The sequence below is a fragment of the Gossypium arboreum genome, chromosome 5 (assembly GCF_025698485.1).
Source record: "Gossypium arboreum isolate Shixiya-1 chromosome 5, ASM2569848v2, whole genome shotgun sequence".
Classification (NCBI taxonomy): domain Eukaryota; kingdom Viridiplantae; phylum Streptophyta; class Magnoliopsida; order Malvales; family Malvaceae; genus Gossypium; species Gossypium arboreum.
In genome coordinates this window covers 3,942,014-3,958,217 of record NC_069074.1, presented here as the reverse complement: position 1 = coordinate 3,958,217, position 16,204 = coordinate 3,942,014, and the positions used below count along the sequence as shown (strand labels likewise).

Here is a 16,204-nt window from a genome sequence, read left to right as displayed (position 1 = left end):
ATATTTTCACGCACTGTGTTCTACTCTCCAATAACTTTATTCACAACCCACGTATATATTTATATTTGATGATGGTTTGAAATTTTAAATGATGATAATATAAAATTCAAACCATGTACATTATGATAAAGGGGTCGCAATCCCCCTTCCCCACCAATGCCCCCAATTAGCATTCAATCAAATCACATTAACGCTCTTTGAGTTTGTGAGTTGTTTTCGATAATAATAGCAACAGAAAGAGTGGGGCAAAACATCCAAGAAATGTGTAAAGATCCACGTTCAAAGTAACTGGCTGGGGACATGGTGCTTCTGTTTGATGGAGTTAAGTACATAGGATAGTGGTGTCGTCTACTGTACATAGATAGATACCCATGATTGGCCATTTTTGACCTGAATTGAAATGTGTGTATATATATATATATATAGCAACAACTATAATAAATACGTACGACACTATTAAAACCCATGTTTAGTCTACCATAGCAATTCAAGGCAAGTATTGCTTTTGACAGTCTCAAAGCAAAGCAGAGTATTTAACAAAAAAGGAACTGTAGTGCAGCATGAGGCTGATGGTGTTGCAGGGAGATATGAAACCTGAAAAAAAGAGTGTATCCCTGGGATAACAACAATATTGTTCATTGATTACTGATCAGAAAGTAGTCAAAAAAGCAATAATGTAGTGATCAGATGAAAGCAAAACTAGACTGTTTTTTTTTTTCTTTCTTTTTTCTGATATTAACAAGTACATTGTGGAGTTCCAAATAAAGCTAGCTTTCCATGTGAGTGATAAAAGGAAAAAGAAATCTACCATTCTTTTCTCTCTCTTTTTTTTTTTAAATAAAGGGAAAACACTGTTGTTTACATAGTACTATTTGCACACACAAAAAGCATTTAGGTTGTCTTCAACAAAAAGAAGATTTTTATTGTATTATGTTATCAACAAAAACATTTCATCGTCTGCCCAACAACATAGCTGAGCGTGTGGTAGACACTCCTATGGAATCTCTAAGTAAAAAGCCTAGTGCTTCCGAGACTACCTCATGTGTCCTTTCTATACCAGAAGCTTCAAATGAAGTCATCAAAGATGGAGAACAAGAAGCAGCAAAACCCAGTCTCCAACTAGATCTAAAGCTAACCACAAGTGAGTGTGACGATATTGGTGGGTTCAATAAAGAACTCAACCTTATTGATTCCTTCAACGCAGCAGGTTCATCCGACAGTACAGCACCAGAACCAGAAACTCCTCAAGCTACAGATGGTGAGCAACGAGTTTTCTCCTGCACCTATTGCCAAAGGAAATTCTACAGTTCACAAGCTCTTGGAGGCCACCAAAATGCCCACAAAAGAGAGAGGACTTTGGTGAAAAGAGGGCAAAGGATGGGATGGGGAGGACCTCAGGCTACAGCTTTCGGCCATCCTTACTTTTACCACAACCACCACTCTAGCTTGGCTTCTCTTCCGCTGCACGGCTCGTATAATAGATCTCTGGGGATTCAGGTGCATTCAATGATCCATAAACCTTCTTCTCATATTTCATCAACTGGTTTCGGAAATGCGTATGGACACCATAGTTGGTCTAGGCCTCCTATAGACCAACAACCGGCTATAGGGAAATTATCAATGGAGAACCACTATGCAACAGGAGCAGGACCATCGGGTCGAGCAAATGTCGGTAAATTTAGCATAACGAGGATGATGATGGGTTCTCCAGCTGATGAAGTGACGAGTAATTATTGGTGGTCTGCTGGTGCTAGTATGAAGCCTAAGAAGGAAGAGATGCAAAAGGTTGATCTATCCCTCAAGCTTTAATTCAGTATTATTTTTAAGAGAATATATATATATATATTTATTTATATATTCCAGTTAAGATTTTAGTTTACTCTTAATTTCTTTTGTAGCAATTATCATGTATATTTTTATAATAGAGAAGTTTTTTTAGCCTTGTTTTTTTTCCCTAGTTGGAACTGTTAATCATTTTCTGCAAATCCTATTTTTGGTTAAGCTGTTTAGAACAGACTTGCAAGTTTAAACTATTTGTTTTTCGGAGCGAATTTTCCCAATTAGGAACAACTTCCAGAATCGAAAAAAGTTTTGAATCCCAGACCAGTTTCAATTGACAGATAATTACCCGGAAATTCACTTCAGGAAGTCTTGGAGGAATGGATTCCCACAGTCCCTTTCGTTTCAAATCATAATAAAATAAATACTATAACATGAAAATCTTCCAATAATTACATTAAATTTAGAAGATGTAATCATATTCCTAACAACAACAAAAACAAAACTATGACTTTTCTAATTAGGACCTGCTTAATATTGTTGTGGGCACAATTTGAGTATTTTCTAATTAGGGCCATTGATTCAATAATATAAACAAAAAAAAAAATCATATATCAATTCAACACTAATCTTTTCAACTCAATTTTCGTTTTTTCTTAATCAGGTAAAGCCACCGGTTCTTTAAGTCTAACCAATTAATCTATTCCAGCTCTAAAATGAAAATTTCATGGATTTAAAAAAGTTTATTTTTGTAACACATAATATTACATGTAAATTTAAAAGATTCCGCAAAAAATATATCAATAATGACTTTTAAAATACATTTTCTCATCTTCCCCTTTTTTTGTAACACAAATTTCCAAGATAAATACTAAATTAATACAACGTTGTTTTGAGGTCAGCGACTATGATTTTGTCGTACTGTGTCATCTCCACTAACTAATCCCTCCAGATCTAAAAAAGATTTGATTTTATGATAATAAAATGTTAAAAAGCAAACACATTTATTATATTTTTTGTTTTATTCGGATAAATTGATTTTTGCTTTATTGGTCGAAACAAGCTAACCTGACGGCTCAGTTTTAATTATACAGCGACATTAGATATAAATAATCTTTGATTGGTGGGGAGGTCGGGATGGCAAGCAGCTTTGTTGTGAAACTAATAGTTCACAGCAAATCATACAAACATCTGAGGAGATTAGTGGTCCACTGTACAACTTCGGGGCATGCCTGGTACCAACGTCTCAACTTTCACAACATTAAATAAATGATGTTTCGAAAGAGTTGAATGTCATCATTTTCAACCCAAAGTCCCACCCTAGAGACACGTGTTTATCACCACCATTTAATATGAAAAAAAAAAAGAGACCCAAATGGTTCATCTGTTTTGACAAATACCAGCAAGATTGGAGTTTGATCCTCAAACCTGCAAATTCTCCTTAGATCTTGGCCTACTTTGTAAGAAACCAGAAAAAAGTGGAGAAAAAACCATGTCATGAAGCCAATTTATCATCAGCGACGCAATTCTATGCAAACTCATGAGCAAATTTTGATGGTTTAACACCTATAAAACATCCCCACCGTGAAATGAACATTGAACTCACCTCCTTTGCATAAATCAAAAGAATAAATGGAGCATACACGGCCTTATCACTAGTATAATTTCCTTACAACCAAGAAAGCAAAGAAGAAATCAGCAATTTATTATGTCTTAAACCAACAAAGCACCTAATATAAAACAACTCTAAGCTACCTTCAACTTTTTAAAGCCCTGCAACACCAAGTGAGAGTTGATGGAAAGTGCAGCACTTTTAGTTAATGGTCTTAAAATAGGCCAAAGGTTACTCAATCACAAGCTTGCATCCATCAAATGGCTCAAGAAATAATGTAGCTTCCTGCTAGCAGAAATTGATACATTTTGTTCTTTTTTTTTTCCTTTACAAGGTGAAGGTTTGCAACAATTCAGTTAGTTTTATTTTGAAGTTACTGTCTTTTCAGTAATTACCAGCCCTTTCATATGCATGCATTAGAATTGAGTCTTGCAGATATCATGCATTACTTGAGGAACACAATGAAGCAATGCAATTGCAATTACTGGGCAAGGATTGCTAGAACACCGAAATAAAGGTTGTTCACTACTCTGAGACCCTAAAATATATTTAACAACATATCCAAGCTCTAAAAGAGAGAGTTGGCGGATGCATAGAATCCTCATAAACTTATTTTTACCTGCACCAGTAAGACTACTTACCTTTACAACTCTGTATAACAGTCCAATGCCAAAATATGGTCAATCAATTTGTATTTCATGTTTCATATAGGCCGCTACAAATCATAGGGAACCTAAACAGAAATCTTATGAACCTCGTGCGGGAAAAAACTAGAAAGCTGAGATCAAATTTTTATAAGCAAACCTCGTTCTATTTCTGCACAATGGATTTGACATTTCCCAACCACTGGATCAATTCAATCCTATCCTTATTCATCATATACCCGTGCAGGAAAACACAGAGTTCATTATTTACTCCCCTTTCTTCCAAGTAATCACCAAGTGTCCTCTGAAGCTTCCTATTCTTTTTCCTGAAATGACAACAAAATATCACTGTTGACTTTGCCAATTAACATTAGGAAGTAGAAACTGTACTATACAAGCTTGCAAGCTGTGCCTCATAACATACCTCCTCAAATCACGTCCCATGTAAGGGTTAATAATAGTCTTATCGCGATTTAGCAAGTAAACTTTCTGGATTTCTAAATGATCAGGCCAAGCTGAGCACAAAAATTCCATATCAGGATAACCTTGACCTTTGGAAATATCAACAAGCAAGCTAATGTGAAGAACCACATTCTCCCCGGTGCTATCTTCTCCAGGCTTAGGAACAAAAACACAACCGTCAAACATAGTTGCTTCAATTTTAATTTCTTCATATTCTCCGTATTTTCCCCTCATTGTCATCCACTTCTCTCCCGGTCGGTCTTGGACCGTAAATGAATTGAAACTCGTAGCCGGCTACATAAATCGTGAAGAAAAGAAATGAAATAAAATTTGGGTGCAAATTGCTTTGATAGAAATAAATAGTTACCTGATGGGGAGGAGCGTAGTCGTGCTGGTACTCGATCTCGTTGCTTAGGATTCTGATGATGTTGGCAGTGAAAGGCGATTTGTGGGTTTGGGAGGTTGCGTAGGGATGAAATTGGAGTAGTGAATATGCAGATGCGGTTCGTGATTGGCTGCCATTAGTTAGGGTTTTTGAAGCAGCAGAGACAAATGCTCTTTGAGCTGTTGGAATGAAGCGAGCCATTTTTAGTTTGACTGTTGGGAATTCAGTTTCCCGAATCAATGAAATGGGGTTTTAGCTTTTAAGATTAGGGTTTAAAAGATTAAACGAATCAGGAAAAGCAAAGTTAAATTTTGGGGAAAAATAGTACTAATAAATGGAGAACAAAATTATAATATGTTGAATTTCTTTTTCTTTTAAATCTTTACCAAAAAAATTTATTTTTCTTCTTAAACTTTAAATTCTTATAAATTTGTTTACAAATTGGAGTGAAAAAATAATCATTTAAATGTTAAGAAACCATTGCTTCATAATATAGTGTTGAGAGGTGGCTGTAAGATGTATCCACATTTGAAATCCTGATAAGCAGCCAAATATTTACATCCGATTTCCCGGTTTCCATTTCCCTTCAAAATTCATTGTTGGACGAAGACTGCAATCAAGGCTTGAAAATCTTGATCCAACAGCCCATCCTGCTTCAAGCAGATTCAATGTCAAAAGCCCATATTTCTGCAATCAACCAAGCCTGATAATATAACCTTTAATAATAATAAAATGTATTCATTTTAAGATGATATGGCATTTTTACTAGTGTGTTCATGATGCAATGTTCTTTGTCCATTGTTGTGTACCTAAATACGTTGCATCTTTACCTTATGGTTTGGGAATGAATTTTCTATTATTATGGTATCTTATATATTGCTTTCAAACTTTCAACTAACGCACTGTGGGTTTGGTTGGTATATGGTGGATATGGTTCAACTTGCACTGGGTCGCCATAAGCAAGAAAAAATGAAAGTCGATGATGTCAATGGCTATCCTAATTGCATGTGAACAGTTGGCAATGCCATTGAATATAAAATCCACGTCAAATGAATTCATCCATTCGAATGGGTGAAACAGTTTGATTTCTGATACTTACAAAGTTGAACTATGTCCTAATTATAATAGTAACAATAATATTGTGCGTGATTCCTACATTTTGGTAAGTGATATCCCAATTGAGGGGTTTTTGTCAAATGATTGGAGCTAACTTTCAGTTGTTCACCAGTCATTTACAAAAGCCAATTAAAGCTTGCAAGAAAAGGGAGGTAATGGCTTTTTTTTTTGTGTGTGTGTGTTGTTTAGATTCTGTTTCCTACTTTAAGGACTAAATGATTTGTAAAAGAGGAATATATGGATGCCAGTTATGTCCAGCTACCTTAATCCCCAAAACAGGCAAGATCCATGGTTTTCCGACCTTAACCCGGGTGTCTCACACTCCACAGCAACAATTTATGTTCAATAGTCCCCAAATATATGGAATTCCACTGTAAGGATGGGTCTCATTTTTTTGGATCGTACTTCAATACAGTTTGGAGTTGAGTTGAAAATTTGAACCCACCCCACCATGTTATTGCTGATGTTCCAACAGTTGGCAAGTGTAATATAACTTTAAAAAGAGAAACCCAACAACAGCATCAAGGTTGTATTTTATCACTAAAATATTATGATGTTCCCAATGATTTGCTTAGATTAAATACTTTATACTTGGCATCTCTTTCTTTGGAAAATGAGAAAAAATCTTGGGGTTTTATTATCTTTAGGGTTTGCCAAATAGATAAATATGGAAACGGGTACTAAAGGGTAGGTTTTTCCCCCTTCAACTCAACCACCCAGAGCAGAACAATATTTATAAAATGGATAAACAAATTCACACCTAATCCTAAAGTACAAGACAAGTCACAGCCTAACAAAACTTTTTTATTATCGACGTGCCTAAAATAAAACCGTATACATACAAGTTGGGATCTCAACTTATGCCTAATTCCGAGTCCCGCCCGATAAAGTTAGCACAGTCTCATCTCATTTAAAAAAGTCTTGGTTTATTTAAAAGAAAAAAGAACACTCCTTTCAAGGTGAAAATCTGTGGCCTGAAATTAACGAACCAGATTGGCTTTCCAGTTTCCACAAACAAAGACAGCCATGTTGTCAGACAAACAGTCAAACACTATACAATTTGGCCATTTCCAACATCCTTCGAGTGCCGTTCGATCTTGTACGACTACTCTTTTTTTTTTTTTTTTGTGGTTCCACCAATGCTCTCAAGGTTTAAGATTACGGACCAATGAAGAAACTTGCAGTTTCAGGGATCCGAGACAGGGTCTAGTCAACCTTATTGAGGGTTGCTTGGGCTGTTATAGGATCCAAAAACATTGGTTATTAGTTCTTACACGCATCCCCAAGGAAGCTCATTTAAAGCAAAACGAGATCTACATCTTCCTTGCACCTTCTCCAAGATTGGTAACTTGGAGATTTCCCATTACAATTACTGTTCCAATCAAAACAGCAAAGACTTGACATATACAAGGAAAGGGGAAAAGCAGAAAAGGCATGCATTACAGCAATGAAAGCATTAGAACGAAACAGTAAACATGAACAGAAACATTAAGAAAGCTCATTGAATCTGCATGTATGGATTACAACAAGGGGCTCCAACAAAACTAACAATGGCAATAATTTCCATATAGAAGCACGTAAACATATTAATCTCTTTCGAGAACACAAGGGGGAAAGGATTAGATCTATCTATGTATAAATCTCTCTCTCTTTATAATTTTGTTCTCCTATTGTAACAATCTTCTTATTGTACTATGTTCAAGAACAAATGGAGTTAGTGAGGAATCAAATAGCGACATTATCAACAAAAGATTAAAAGTAATGTAGGAGAGCATCAGGACAAGGAAAAATCCTTCACTTTTTCCAGGCATAGACAAGCAATGAGAAGCCAGTAGGAGCACTTAACTCGCTCTCCTCCACGCTTGCCCACTCCATTACGGAAGAGCTGCCTGCTGATGAAGCTGAAGACATCGAAATGGAAGAAGAGGATGAGCTTCTTGCAGTTCTCAAGAAGCTTTTCCTCATCTTTTTCCATTCGATTCCATTCACGCCAAAATTACATGAACTTTGCTGCCACAAGACGACCTCATTCTTCTCGTTGAAAGGACCAACTACCTCTTCAACCCCGTCTTGCTGATAATCACCTTCAAGAATTTCAGAGCCTTCGTTCTCAAACTTGAACATGAAAACAGCATGCCCATTGTTCAAATCTTGATCAAACAACCAGTTATACACGTCCCAGGAGACTTGTATTGAGACGCCATCTACTTCAATCCGTTCGTTGCCTCGAAATTTCCACTTAAGTCGCTTTATTTGTAATACCCTATTGTTATCAACGCTAAAACATAGCTTTCCATCCTCGTTGGCCTTAAATTCAATGGAAATTTCCCTGTTTCTGCCTCCAAACCTGGCTTTTGTGTTGTACACTTTATTGCCAAGTACGTGTTCTCTTCTCAAAACGAGAGATTGGCTTTTCCCAGGCCTTTGAGCTCTAGCTCTGGCATAAGCTTCCTTGGCAGAATCACCAACGAGAAGCGTCATTTCTCCATCAACAACAATAGCAATATAGAATCCAGAGTCGGGCTCAGACCCGGATCTGAACTTAGCTCTGGAGAAGTCCCAGAAGACTTGAACATTAGGGACTGTGGCGCTGCTGAGTTTCCTATGTCCATGTTTCTTCCAAAAAATAAAAGGTTTGATATGCAGATGAAAATGGAGGGTGGAGAAGGAAAGGGAGGCAGGGAGAGAGAGCGGAGAAGAGGGAGAATAGTGAGAGGCAGGATGGAGGTGGAGATGGAGGGAGTGACCAAGGAAGGAGCGGGACCAAGTAAGGGAAAAAAGGCCTAGATTTGTGTGGTAGAGACTCGTAGCAAGATTCGTTTTACCTGAGGATTGTGGTGGCGGCGGCGGCGGCGGTGGAGGAGGTGCTAAGAAGTTGTTGTCAGCGTTGGCGCAAGGTCTAAAGCAAGAAGGGAAAGTAGGAGAATGGCGGTGGCATTGGAGCGACATGATTTGTTGGGTTTGAGATAGTGCCAAGGAAGCTTCAGGTATCAAGGGGTTTTTAGATGGATTGGAGGCAGGACCTTGGAAGGGTGGGGGTTTTTAAGGGGTGGAGACTTGACACTTTCCTACCTGATTATTTTGGAAAAAGAAAATACACTAATCAACTCAAACAGTACCATATTAAATACCATTCTTTTGAAGGTCAATACATTTTTATGGTAAGGAATCGCCAGTGAATTAACAAACAGATTAATGTTTCTTGAAGTTTGACCAAGGTCAAACCAAATTTATTATATTTATATTTTTAAAATAATCCATAAAACAAATCATATTTATGTCAACTCTTCTCTATTTGTAGCCAGTAAGTAAGCAAGCCTTGTTGAGTCGAAGAGATAGGGAATTACTAAGAAATTTTCTCTCTACTTTTTAAACAAAGCGGGTTGAATGAATCTACCATAAACAATAACAGGTAAGCCCGTGAATTTACCCTGATTCTCTATGCCGACTTCAAACCTCTGTCAAAGTCAACGTAACTATTTGGTATGGTTATACAAAATTACAAATATAATTTTTTAAAGCTAACATGTGCAGGCTATTTTTATTTTTATACACTCTAAAAGACCTAATGAAGGCCACATTCTTAAATCCAAACCCATTCCTCGATCGTTTGGAGGGGTCAGGATAGATTTTGCCACTAAATGGCATTATTTCGACTGTCCAAACCAACGCTTAGAATAGGACCGCAAGTTTGGAAAACATGTACAATATATATTAATATAATTAATTTTAATTACGAAATATTTAAATAATCATTGTAATTTATGAAGCTTATTAGATAAATGTAATTAAAGTGCTTTAAATATATTTTTAATTTTTAGAGGAAGATGCGAATTAAAGTAATTACGCAGTAATTACAACCAAATCTAATTTTTAAAATTTATTTTATATACAATATTATCTTATAAATTTTTATATTATAAGCATGAATGTATATGGATGTTTAGGATAATTATGGTAAAAATTTTATTATATTATAAATCCTAAAATTATATTATACAAATATTTTATGTGTCTTTTTAAAGTTATAACAAAAATTATATTTTTAAATCCTATTTTTAATTTATGTTTAAAAATTATATAAAAAATCATAAAATGCTATAATATATTTATTAATAAAAATGTATGGTTAGAAGTATGAACATAATTTATTTACGTGTCCATGCTATATATTATTTATAGAAAAGTATTATATTTTTTTGCCAAAACTTATTTGTAAAAAAATGACTATCTAAAATTAGATAAAAATTATATTATTTATAAGAAATGATAAGAAAGTTATTAGATAGTTTATAAAAAAATTATATATTATAAATATTATATTGTTTTTTTACTTTTATCTACATATTATAAAATGGTAATAATCTAGCATAATTTTTTCAAAATTAAGTTTATATAAGTTTTTATAATTAAAACTACAAATTATTTGCACCGTGAATCCATATATTATATGGTATCATTTGAAATAATTAAGTTAGACACAGGCACTAGAGACGACTCATTAACTCTTTAATGTGAAACATTTAAGGTTTCAAATATGGTTGAGAGGACCTTTGTAATTCTAAAAAAAATTTGAATTAATATTTTCTTTAAATATAAATCATGTAACTGTGTAATAACAATTTGTATAACTAAACATAACATAAAAAATTATAATGCCATTACACTGTCAACCAAACATGTCTAAAAGAATATAATTATATCTTCATTCAATTACTCAATATTATTTAAACATACCTTAAAAAGGATAGATTTTAACTTTAATATGAAGGGACAGTACTCTTAATAGTTTTTGGAACATAACACGTGTTGTTAACCAAGTATGATGCTGGAAATGGAAACAGAAATTACTTTAAACAGACATCCCAAACTGTTTGATTTAAACACTTGCTGCTATGACGATGATAACTTGCTCTTTCATTAAAGAAAAGATCATCTAATTGTACAACATTTGCTAAGTGAAGTAGGGTCATCGAAAATGGAGTGATGGAAATGATGATCCGCAAGGTAAGAAGCAGCCGTGTCCCAGCCATATTCATCGTATTTATTTATTTCTAGCCATTACCGGATAACTCTACCAGCGAAGCTGGCATTGTCTCCTCGTTTGCTCGGTGTCCCTTACTTGCTTTTAATTCGGACAGCTGGTACATCCATGTACTTGAAATTGTGTTGGACCCTTTATTTATTTTTATATCCTTTTAGGTTGTAAATTTGCAATCCTTCCGTCACCAAAATACAATTTCCCACGGCCCAATTTGCTGGAGTCGGTGAAGTTTCCAGGAAAATGTTTCAAGACTTGTTTGATTTTATTATATCCAGCGTTATCCCTAGACTTTACACTTAATAGGTTTTTATCACATTCATTATACTGCATTCTTATCCTACACGTGTATAATAAACAAATGCTATCCAACCAAAATTTCAGAATATTTACTGTGTCAGACCATTTTATTTATGATTATTTTTTTTCATTTTAGGTATCTGGCAAAATATGATATCATGAAAACATGATACGTTATTTTATTGAACGCTACAAATTTGGATAAATTAACAAATTATGTACGAAAAAAATTAAAAGACCTATTTATTTATTTGCATTAGGCAGTGTTAGGTCTCCTCGTCTCTCTTCGGCAGATCCTCTAACTGACCTACTTTTCCACCAAAAATCGGCAATTGATTTGACGGATATTAGCATGAGTGTGGATCAATCGACAATGTTCCTCCACTCTTAATTTTGTGGTTTCATTTCACTCTTCAGTAGATCGTCATAAATTAGTGTTGTAATGGGGTTAAACCATACAATGACAGTTAACAGGTAAAATTGACCAACGAACTCAAAAATCAGATGAACCAAAAAAGAAAAGAAAGCAAATAGAAGCATCATGGAAGTAGGAACGTAGTTGTAAATAACAAGTCAATGTGTACGGGGCGGAAGATGTATGTATGATCTTTTATAAAATTAGACCGCGTCATAAAACTCAGGCAGCCTGCATCCCATGGATTGATACAATTGGATGTCTAAATTGACCCTTTAATATAACGTTACTAGTTTGGGTTAAACTTGATCAGTTCTAAGCACTTCTGTTTTTCGCAACTGACTTTTCAATTCTTGCAAAGAAAGAATTCACTTACCTTTTGAGCCTAGGAATGTTGTTAGTCAAGGGAACTAACCCAAACTAAAATTAAAGAATCATCCAAACTCTTTACTTTTCCCAAGTGAGAAGTTGAATCCTGGATCACTGAGAAACTTGAAGGGATTTTATTATACAAATTAACTAATCCACGGAACAATTAACGATTGAAGTGTAGAAGACTTAAACCAGGTGGCTTGTCAAAGTAAATTGTCAAGTAAAGAAGAGAGAAAGTTGACCACAAGACTCAAAGTAAAGGCGTTGAACACTTTGATGATCAAAGTTGAATCTATTTCTGCCCCACCCAAGAAGCAATTTGCAGCAGAAACACAGACCCAAGATAAATGAAAAGATCCCTTGTGAATTTTGTTCATACCAAACAGCTTGCTGGGCAAAAAAAGAAACTAAAAGTTAATTATATTAACATCAAACACACAATGGTTCAAAAATCAATGGCCTTAGGTTTTGAACGAAAAACCTAGCTACCTGCTAACTTGATAATTAATTTACTGATTTGTGAAAGGAGGGAAGGTTCTGTCCATGATAGTTTAATATAATACATCCAAACTTCAAAGCTAACTCATTACCTAAATATTCTCCAAACTCTTGTTCCTGCTGCTACATATGCCAGCTACCACACTACCCAATAGATGCCTCTGTATTTCTCGCTTATTAATTAAGTCAATGTTAAAACTACTTTAATTTATTAGGGTGTTTCTCAATCTTTCTGATCCCCATAACAATGGAGTTGGTGAGTGAGTGAGTGAGTGAGCGAGCGACCAATATATGACTATTGAACTCTTCCATCAATAAGATTTGGGATTCCACCAATACATGACTATTGACCAATATATGGCTTGCCCTCGAATTTTTTATTCTTCAACTGTGGCTGCTGCTAAAGCTAAACTGAGAAATGGTTATAAATTTTAATCTTACAATTTCATGAAAATATTATGGTTAAAGTCTGCTTCTAGTCCCTGTACTTGCATAGAATTTTATATTTGGTCCCTGTATTTTAAAAGTTAAAAAACTCAATCTTATTACTTTTTCAATTGATAATTTCTACCAAAATTTATCAATTTAACATATTTTATTTTCTGCTTTATCATATGCCACATCATATAAGGATAGTCTAATAAAAATTTTAAATTAAATCTCAAATTTTATCAAAATATAGGGACTAACAACAAACCTAATATTATATTAACCTCCGTTTTCTATATTATTGCATATTTGCATGCGTTAAGAACACATAATCACCCAAGTTTTGCAAATGTTGGAACTGGCTTTAACCCCTGGCAATAAGCCCATCTTTTCAGGGGAGTAGCAGCTGAAGGGAGGCTTGGCACCTACCTCCATTCAGAAAAGGAATATTTATGTTTTACGCTTTCTAGAATTTTAATCTCTTTCTCAGCCCTTAGCATCTTTATTAAAAAATTTATGTTTAGCCCCCTAGATTTTTTTTATATTCTTCAAATACCATGCATTTTTTTAGTATATGCTAAATTTATATTTAGCCATTCTAGATGTTTATTACCAACAAGTGTTGGGTGTAGCAATAAGGTGAATTGCATTCTCGATAGGAAATATAGATTCAAATCTTGGAAGTGGCATTATTAAGAGGAACAGCTATGAACCTTGAACATGGACAACATGTAAAATTCCAAAAAAGTTTCTAATTTTTATTTTGATAACACTTTTAATTAAAATCTCCTTAATTATTCATTAGCATAATTTATTTTTCTGAACATATATAATGTTCTGTTTTTCTTTTGTGACAGAAATAATTTTATGCTGCAAGATTCCAAAGCATGTTGGGGTTGTACAGTAAAGAGCAAAGGCGACTTATCTGGCACGTGAACTCTACTAGTCTGGTTCAGTGGGAAATAAGACTGAGCCCAACTTTAACATCCGAAAGTGGGTTTGAACTTGGAAGATATAATTCTTACTGAAAGGCTGTCAGCCCTAATCCGCAATCATGACTTATTATACCAGGCCGGGCCACCCATTAAGGCATTAACTAGGCACCACGCCATGACTGGTTTTTTTAGTATTTTGCTGTATTAATTAATGGAAAATCATTTGTATAAAGATAAAGAATATCACTTCTAGCATAGGGTCTAAGGTAAACTAGAGTATGTCTTTGCTCTCAACAATTTATCACTTAATCTCATCCTTTTCTTTTAACATCTTTAAACAGTGGCAATAGCTGTCAGAACTTACACATTCGTGTTCTGTTGGAGTAGCAGTTACCTACTTCCAAAACATGTCTTTATATTGTACTGAAAGATAAGCTGTTATTAGTAATATACCATTAAGGACTGGACTTAAGACAAGGCAGTGGAGCTGAAACAAAGTGTTTTCTGTCAGCTCTAAAGTAACTCTTGCTTGGTCTGATAGTGGGGGTAGTAAATGAATCAGAAAAAAGAATGTGCCCCAATGCATTCTTCATCAATGGCTCGCCCCTATGTCCTGCCAAGCTAACATAAAACTGTTTACAGTTTACCTAATCTTGAAAAATCATCTATAAAGTGACATGCCTCCAATTTTCCTTACCATCTTCAACTATACTGTATTGCAGTCATTGATAACTGATTGAAATGAACCGTGCTAAAAAATGCTATAGAAAAAAGCAGTCACCATCAAAATGGAATCTAATCAAACCATTGAAATTGAAAATCCAACATTTGAACTATTTTCGGTTGTATTTTTCATTAAGTCTTTCAGGGAATTGAAATTTGATACTAGTAGATTACAGGGCAGGTATTGCTTAAGAGAGGTTTCAATATAAGAGCTTCAATGATACTGGCTGTGATGCCACTAGGTGAAGAAAATGATACTTACAATCAATTGATGCATAATTAATTACATTAAAGATTCTTAATAATAAATATGAGCATGATTTATGAATGGAAAAGAGCAAAAGACAAGAGTAAGAAAGGGTGTAGGGAATGAGGGATGGAAAGGAAGAAGAACAAGAGGGTCCTCTTTCTTTTTTGTCTTGTCTTTTTAACATAAATAAATGGAGATTTAAGAGCTGAACCATATGCATGTTGGCATTCACATAACCATCCATGTGAACAGAATGGAGAAAAGGGGAAGACCATGACATGCCATGGCATGGCATGCACTGCACCATGATGTTATAGGCCCTACCAGTACATACAAAAAGATGAGCTTCTCCTTGAGAAATTTTAAAGGTAGAGTTCATGCTCCAAAACTTGTTGAAAGTAGTTTTTGGCCTTTTCAGGGTGTAGGCCAACTACCTTTTGGTAGCACTCTTGAAAAATATGTTTTAGCCTTTTGGATTTTTGCATGACTCACTTCCTACACCGCATTTAAAATGAAGATAATACCCCATTAGGAAGACAATCTCAGCACTAATAATGGGTGATTTCTGGAAAGGGTTTTAAGGCCATATGATTGCCTCTATCCCCAACAGTTCCTCACGAGATTCTGTACACCATGATTGGTTTTTGACCACTTTTCTTCTAAGGAAGATCTCATCCTTGACTCTTGTGTTCTCCCTTTTTTTTTCACGAAGAAGTGTGATTCAAAGCAAACCTTTCACTTTGAGTTTGTACGATTTTTTTTTTTTACTAGGTTGGTAACATGGAGCACTCCACTTATTTGACCAGACAAACTCGGTTATGTTCAACTCAGAACTTGCTTTTCAACATCAATTACCAACAGGCCCGTTTGGCATCAACTCTTTGATTAGAAATCTTATAACAGACCATCCTGCTAAAACTCGCCAAACTGTTTCAACATTTCTTTTTTTTCTATGTTTTAGTTGATTTGAGACGGTATTGGCTCGTGACAAGTTCAAATTTCATACAGGTTGCCAGATTATTGTACTTGTATGAAATTTGAACTTGCCCATAAGAGCCAAAACTGACTCAAATCTTTGATTTGAAAGATTATACAACACATACATATACAGAAATATCAGGGTAAAATAGGATTCTACTACTCTTAATATAGATAGATAAGTTAAAGAGCTAACTTGCAAACTTATCCGGAAAATTGATCAGTTCACAATAAAGTGCAATTACACTCTGTCTCTAAGCAGTTT

General features: G+C 34.9%; 3 protein-coding genes across 3 annotated transcripts; 1 reads left to right on the top strand and 2 right to left on the bottom strand.

Moving 5' to 3' along the window:
• The first annotated feature begins 470 nt into the window (after positions 1-470).
• LOC108473093 (zinc finger protein 3-like) lies at positions 471-1,985 on the top strand. The gene has a single exon (XM_017774655.2). The coding sequence runs from the start codon at positions 931-933 to the stop codon at positions 1,807-1,809; it is 879 nt and encodes a 292-aa protein (XP_017630144.1). The 5' UTR covers positions 471-930; the 3' UTR covers positions 1,810-1,985.
• Positions 1,986-3,909: 1,924 nt separating this feature from the next.
• On the bottom strand, positions 3,910-5,443 carry LOC108472583 (uncharacterized protein At2g39795, mitochondrial-like). Its single transcript, XM_017774127.2, has 3 exons — positions 4,865-5,443; positions 4,460-4,791; positions 3,910-4,361 (listed from the first exon to the last, which is right to left on the bottom strand). The coding sequence occupies exons 1-3, from the start codon at positions 5,081-5,083 to the stop codon at positions 4,202-4,204; spliced, it is 711 nt and encodes a 236-aa protein (XP_017629616.1). The 5' UTR covers positions 5,084-5,443; the 3' UTR covers positions 3,910-4,201.
• Positions 5,444-7,437: 1,994 nt separating this feature from the next.
• On the bottom strand, positions 7,438-9,155 carry LOC108471267 (uncharacterized). Its single transcript, XM_017772905.2, has one exon. It carries the CDS (start codon positions 8,945-8,947, stop codon positions 7,793-7,795), a length of 1,155 nt encoding a protein of 384 aa, XP_017628394.1. The 5' UTR covers positions 8,948-9,155; the 3' UTR covers positions 7,438-7,792.
• Positions 9,156-16,204: the final 7,049 nt, after the last annotated feature.

What these genes read in the sequence shown, in the direction of transcription:
- LOC108473093 (XM_017774655.2), top strand. Translation starts at nt 931, where the DNA reads ATGTTATCAACAAAAACATTTCATCGTCTGCCCAACAACATAGCTGAG.
- LOC108472583 (XM_017774127.2), bottom strand. Translation starts at nt 5,083, where the DNA reads ATGGCTCGCTTCATTCCAACAGCTCAAAGAGCATTTGTCTCTGCTGCT. An exon ending in ACTACGCTCCTCCCCATCAG is followed by an intron (nt 4,792 to 4,864) that starts GTAACTATTTAT and finishes CGATTTATGTAG; the next exon opens with CCGGCTACGAGTTTCAATTC. An exon ending in ATGGGACGTGATTTGAGGAG is followed by an intron (nt 4,362 to 4,459) that starts GTATGTTATGAG and finishes TTGTCATTTCAG; the next exon opens with GAAAAAGAATAGGAAGCTTC.
- LOC108471267 (XM_017772905.2), bottom strand. Translation starts at nt 8,947, where the DNA reads ATGTCGCTCCAATGCCACCGCCATTCTCCTACTTTCCCTTCTTGCTTT.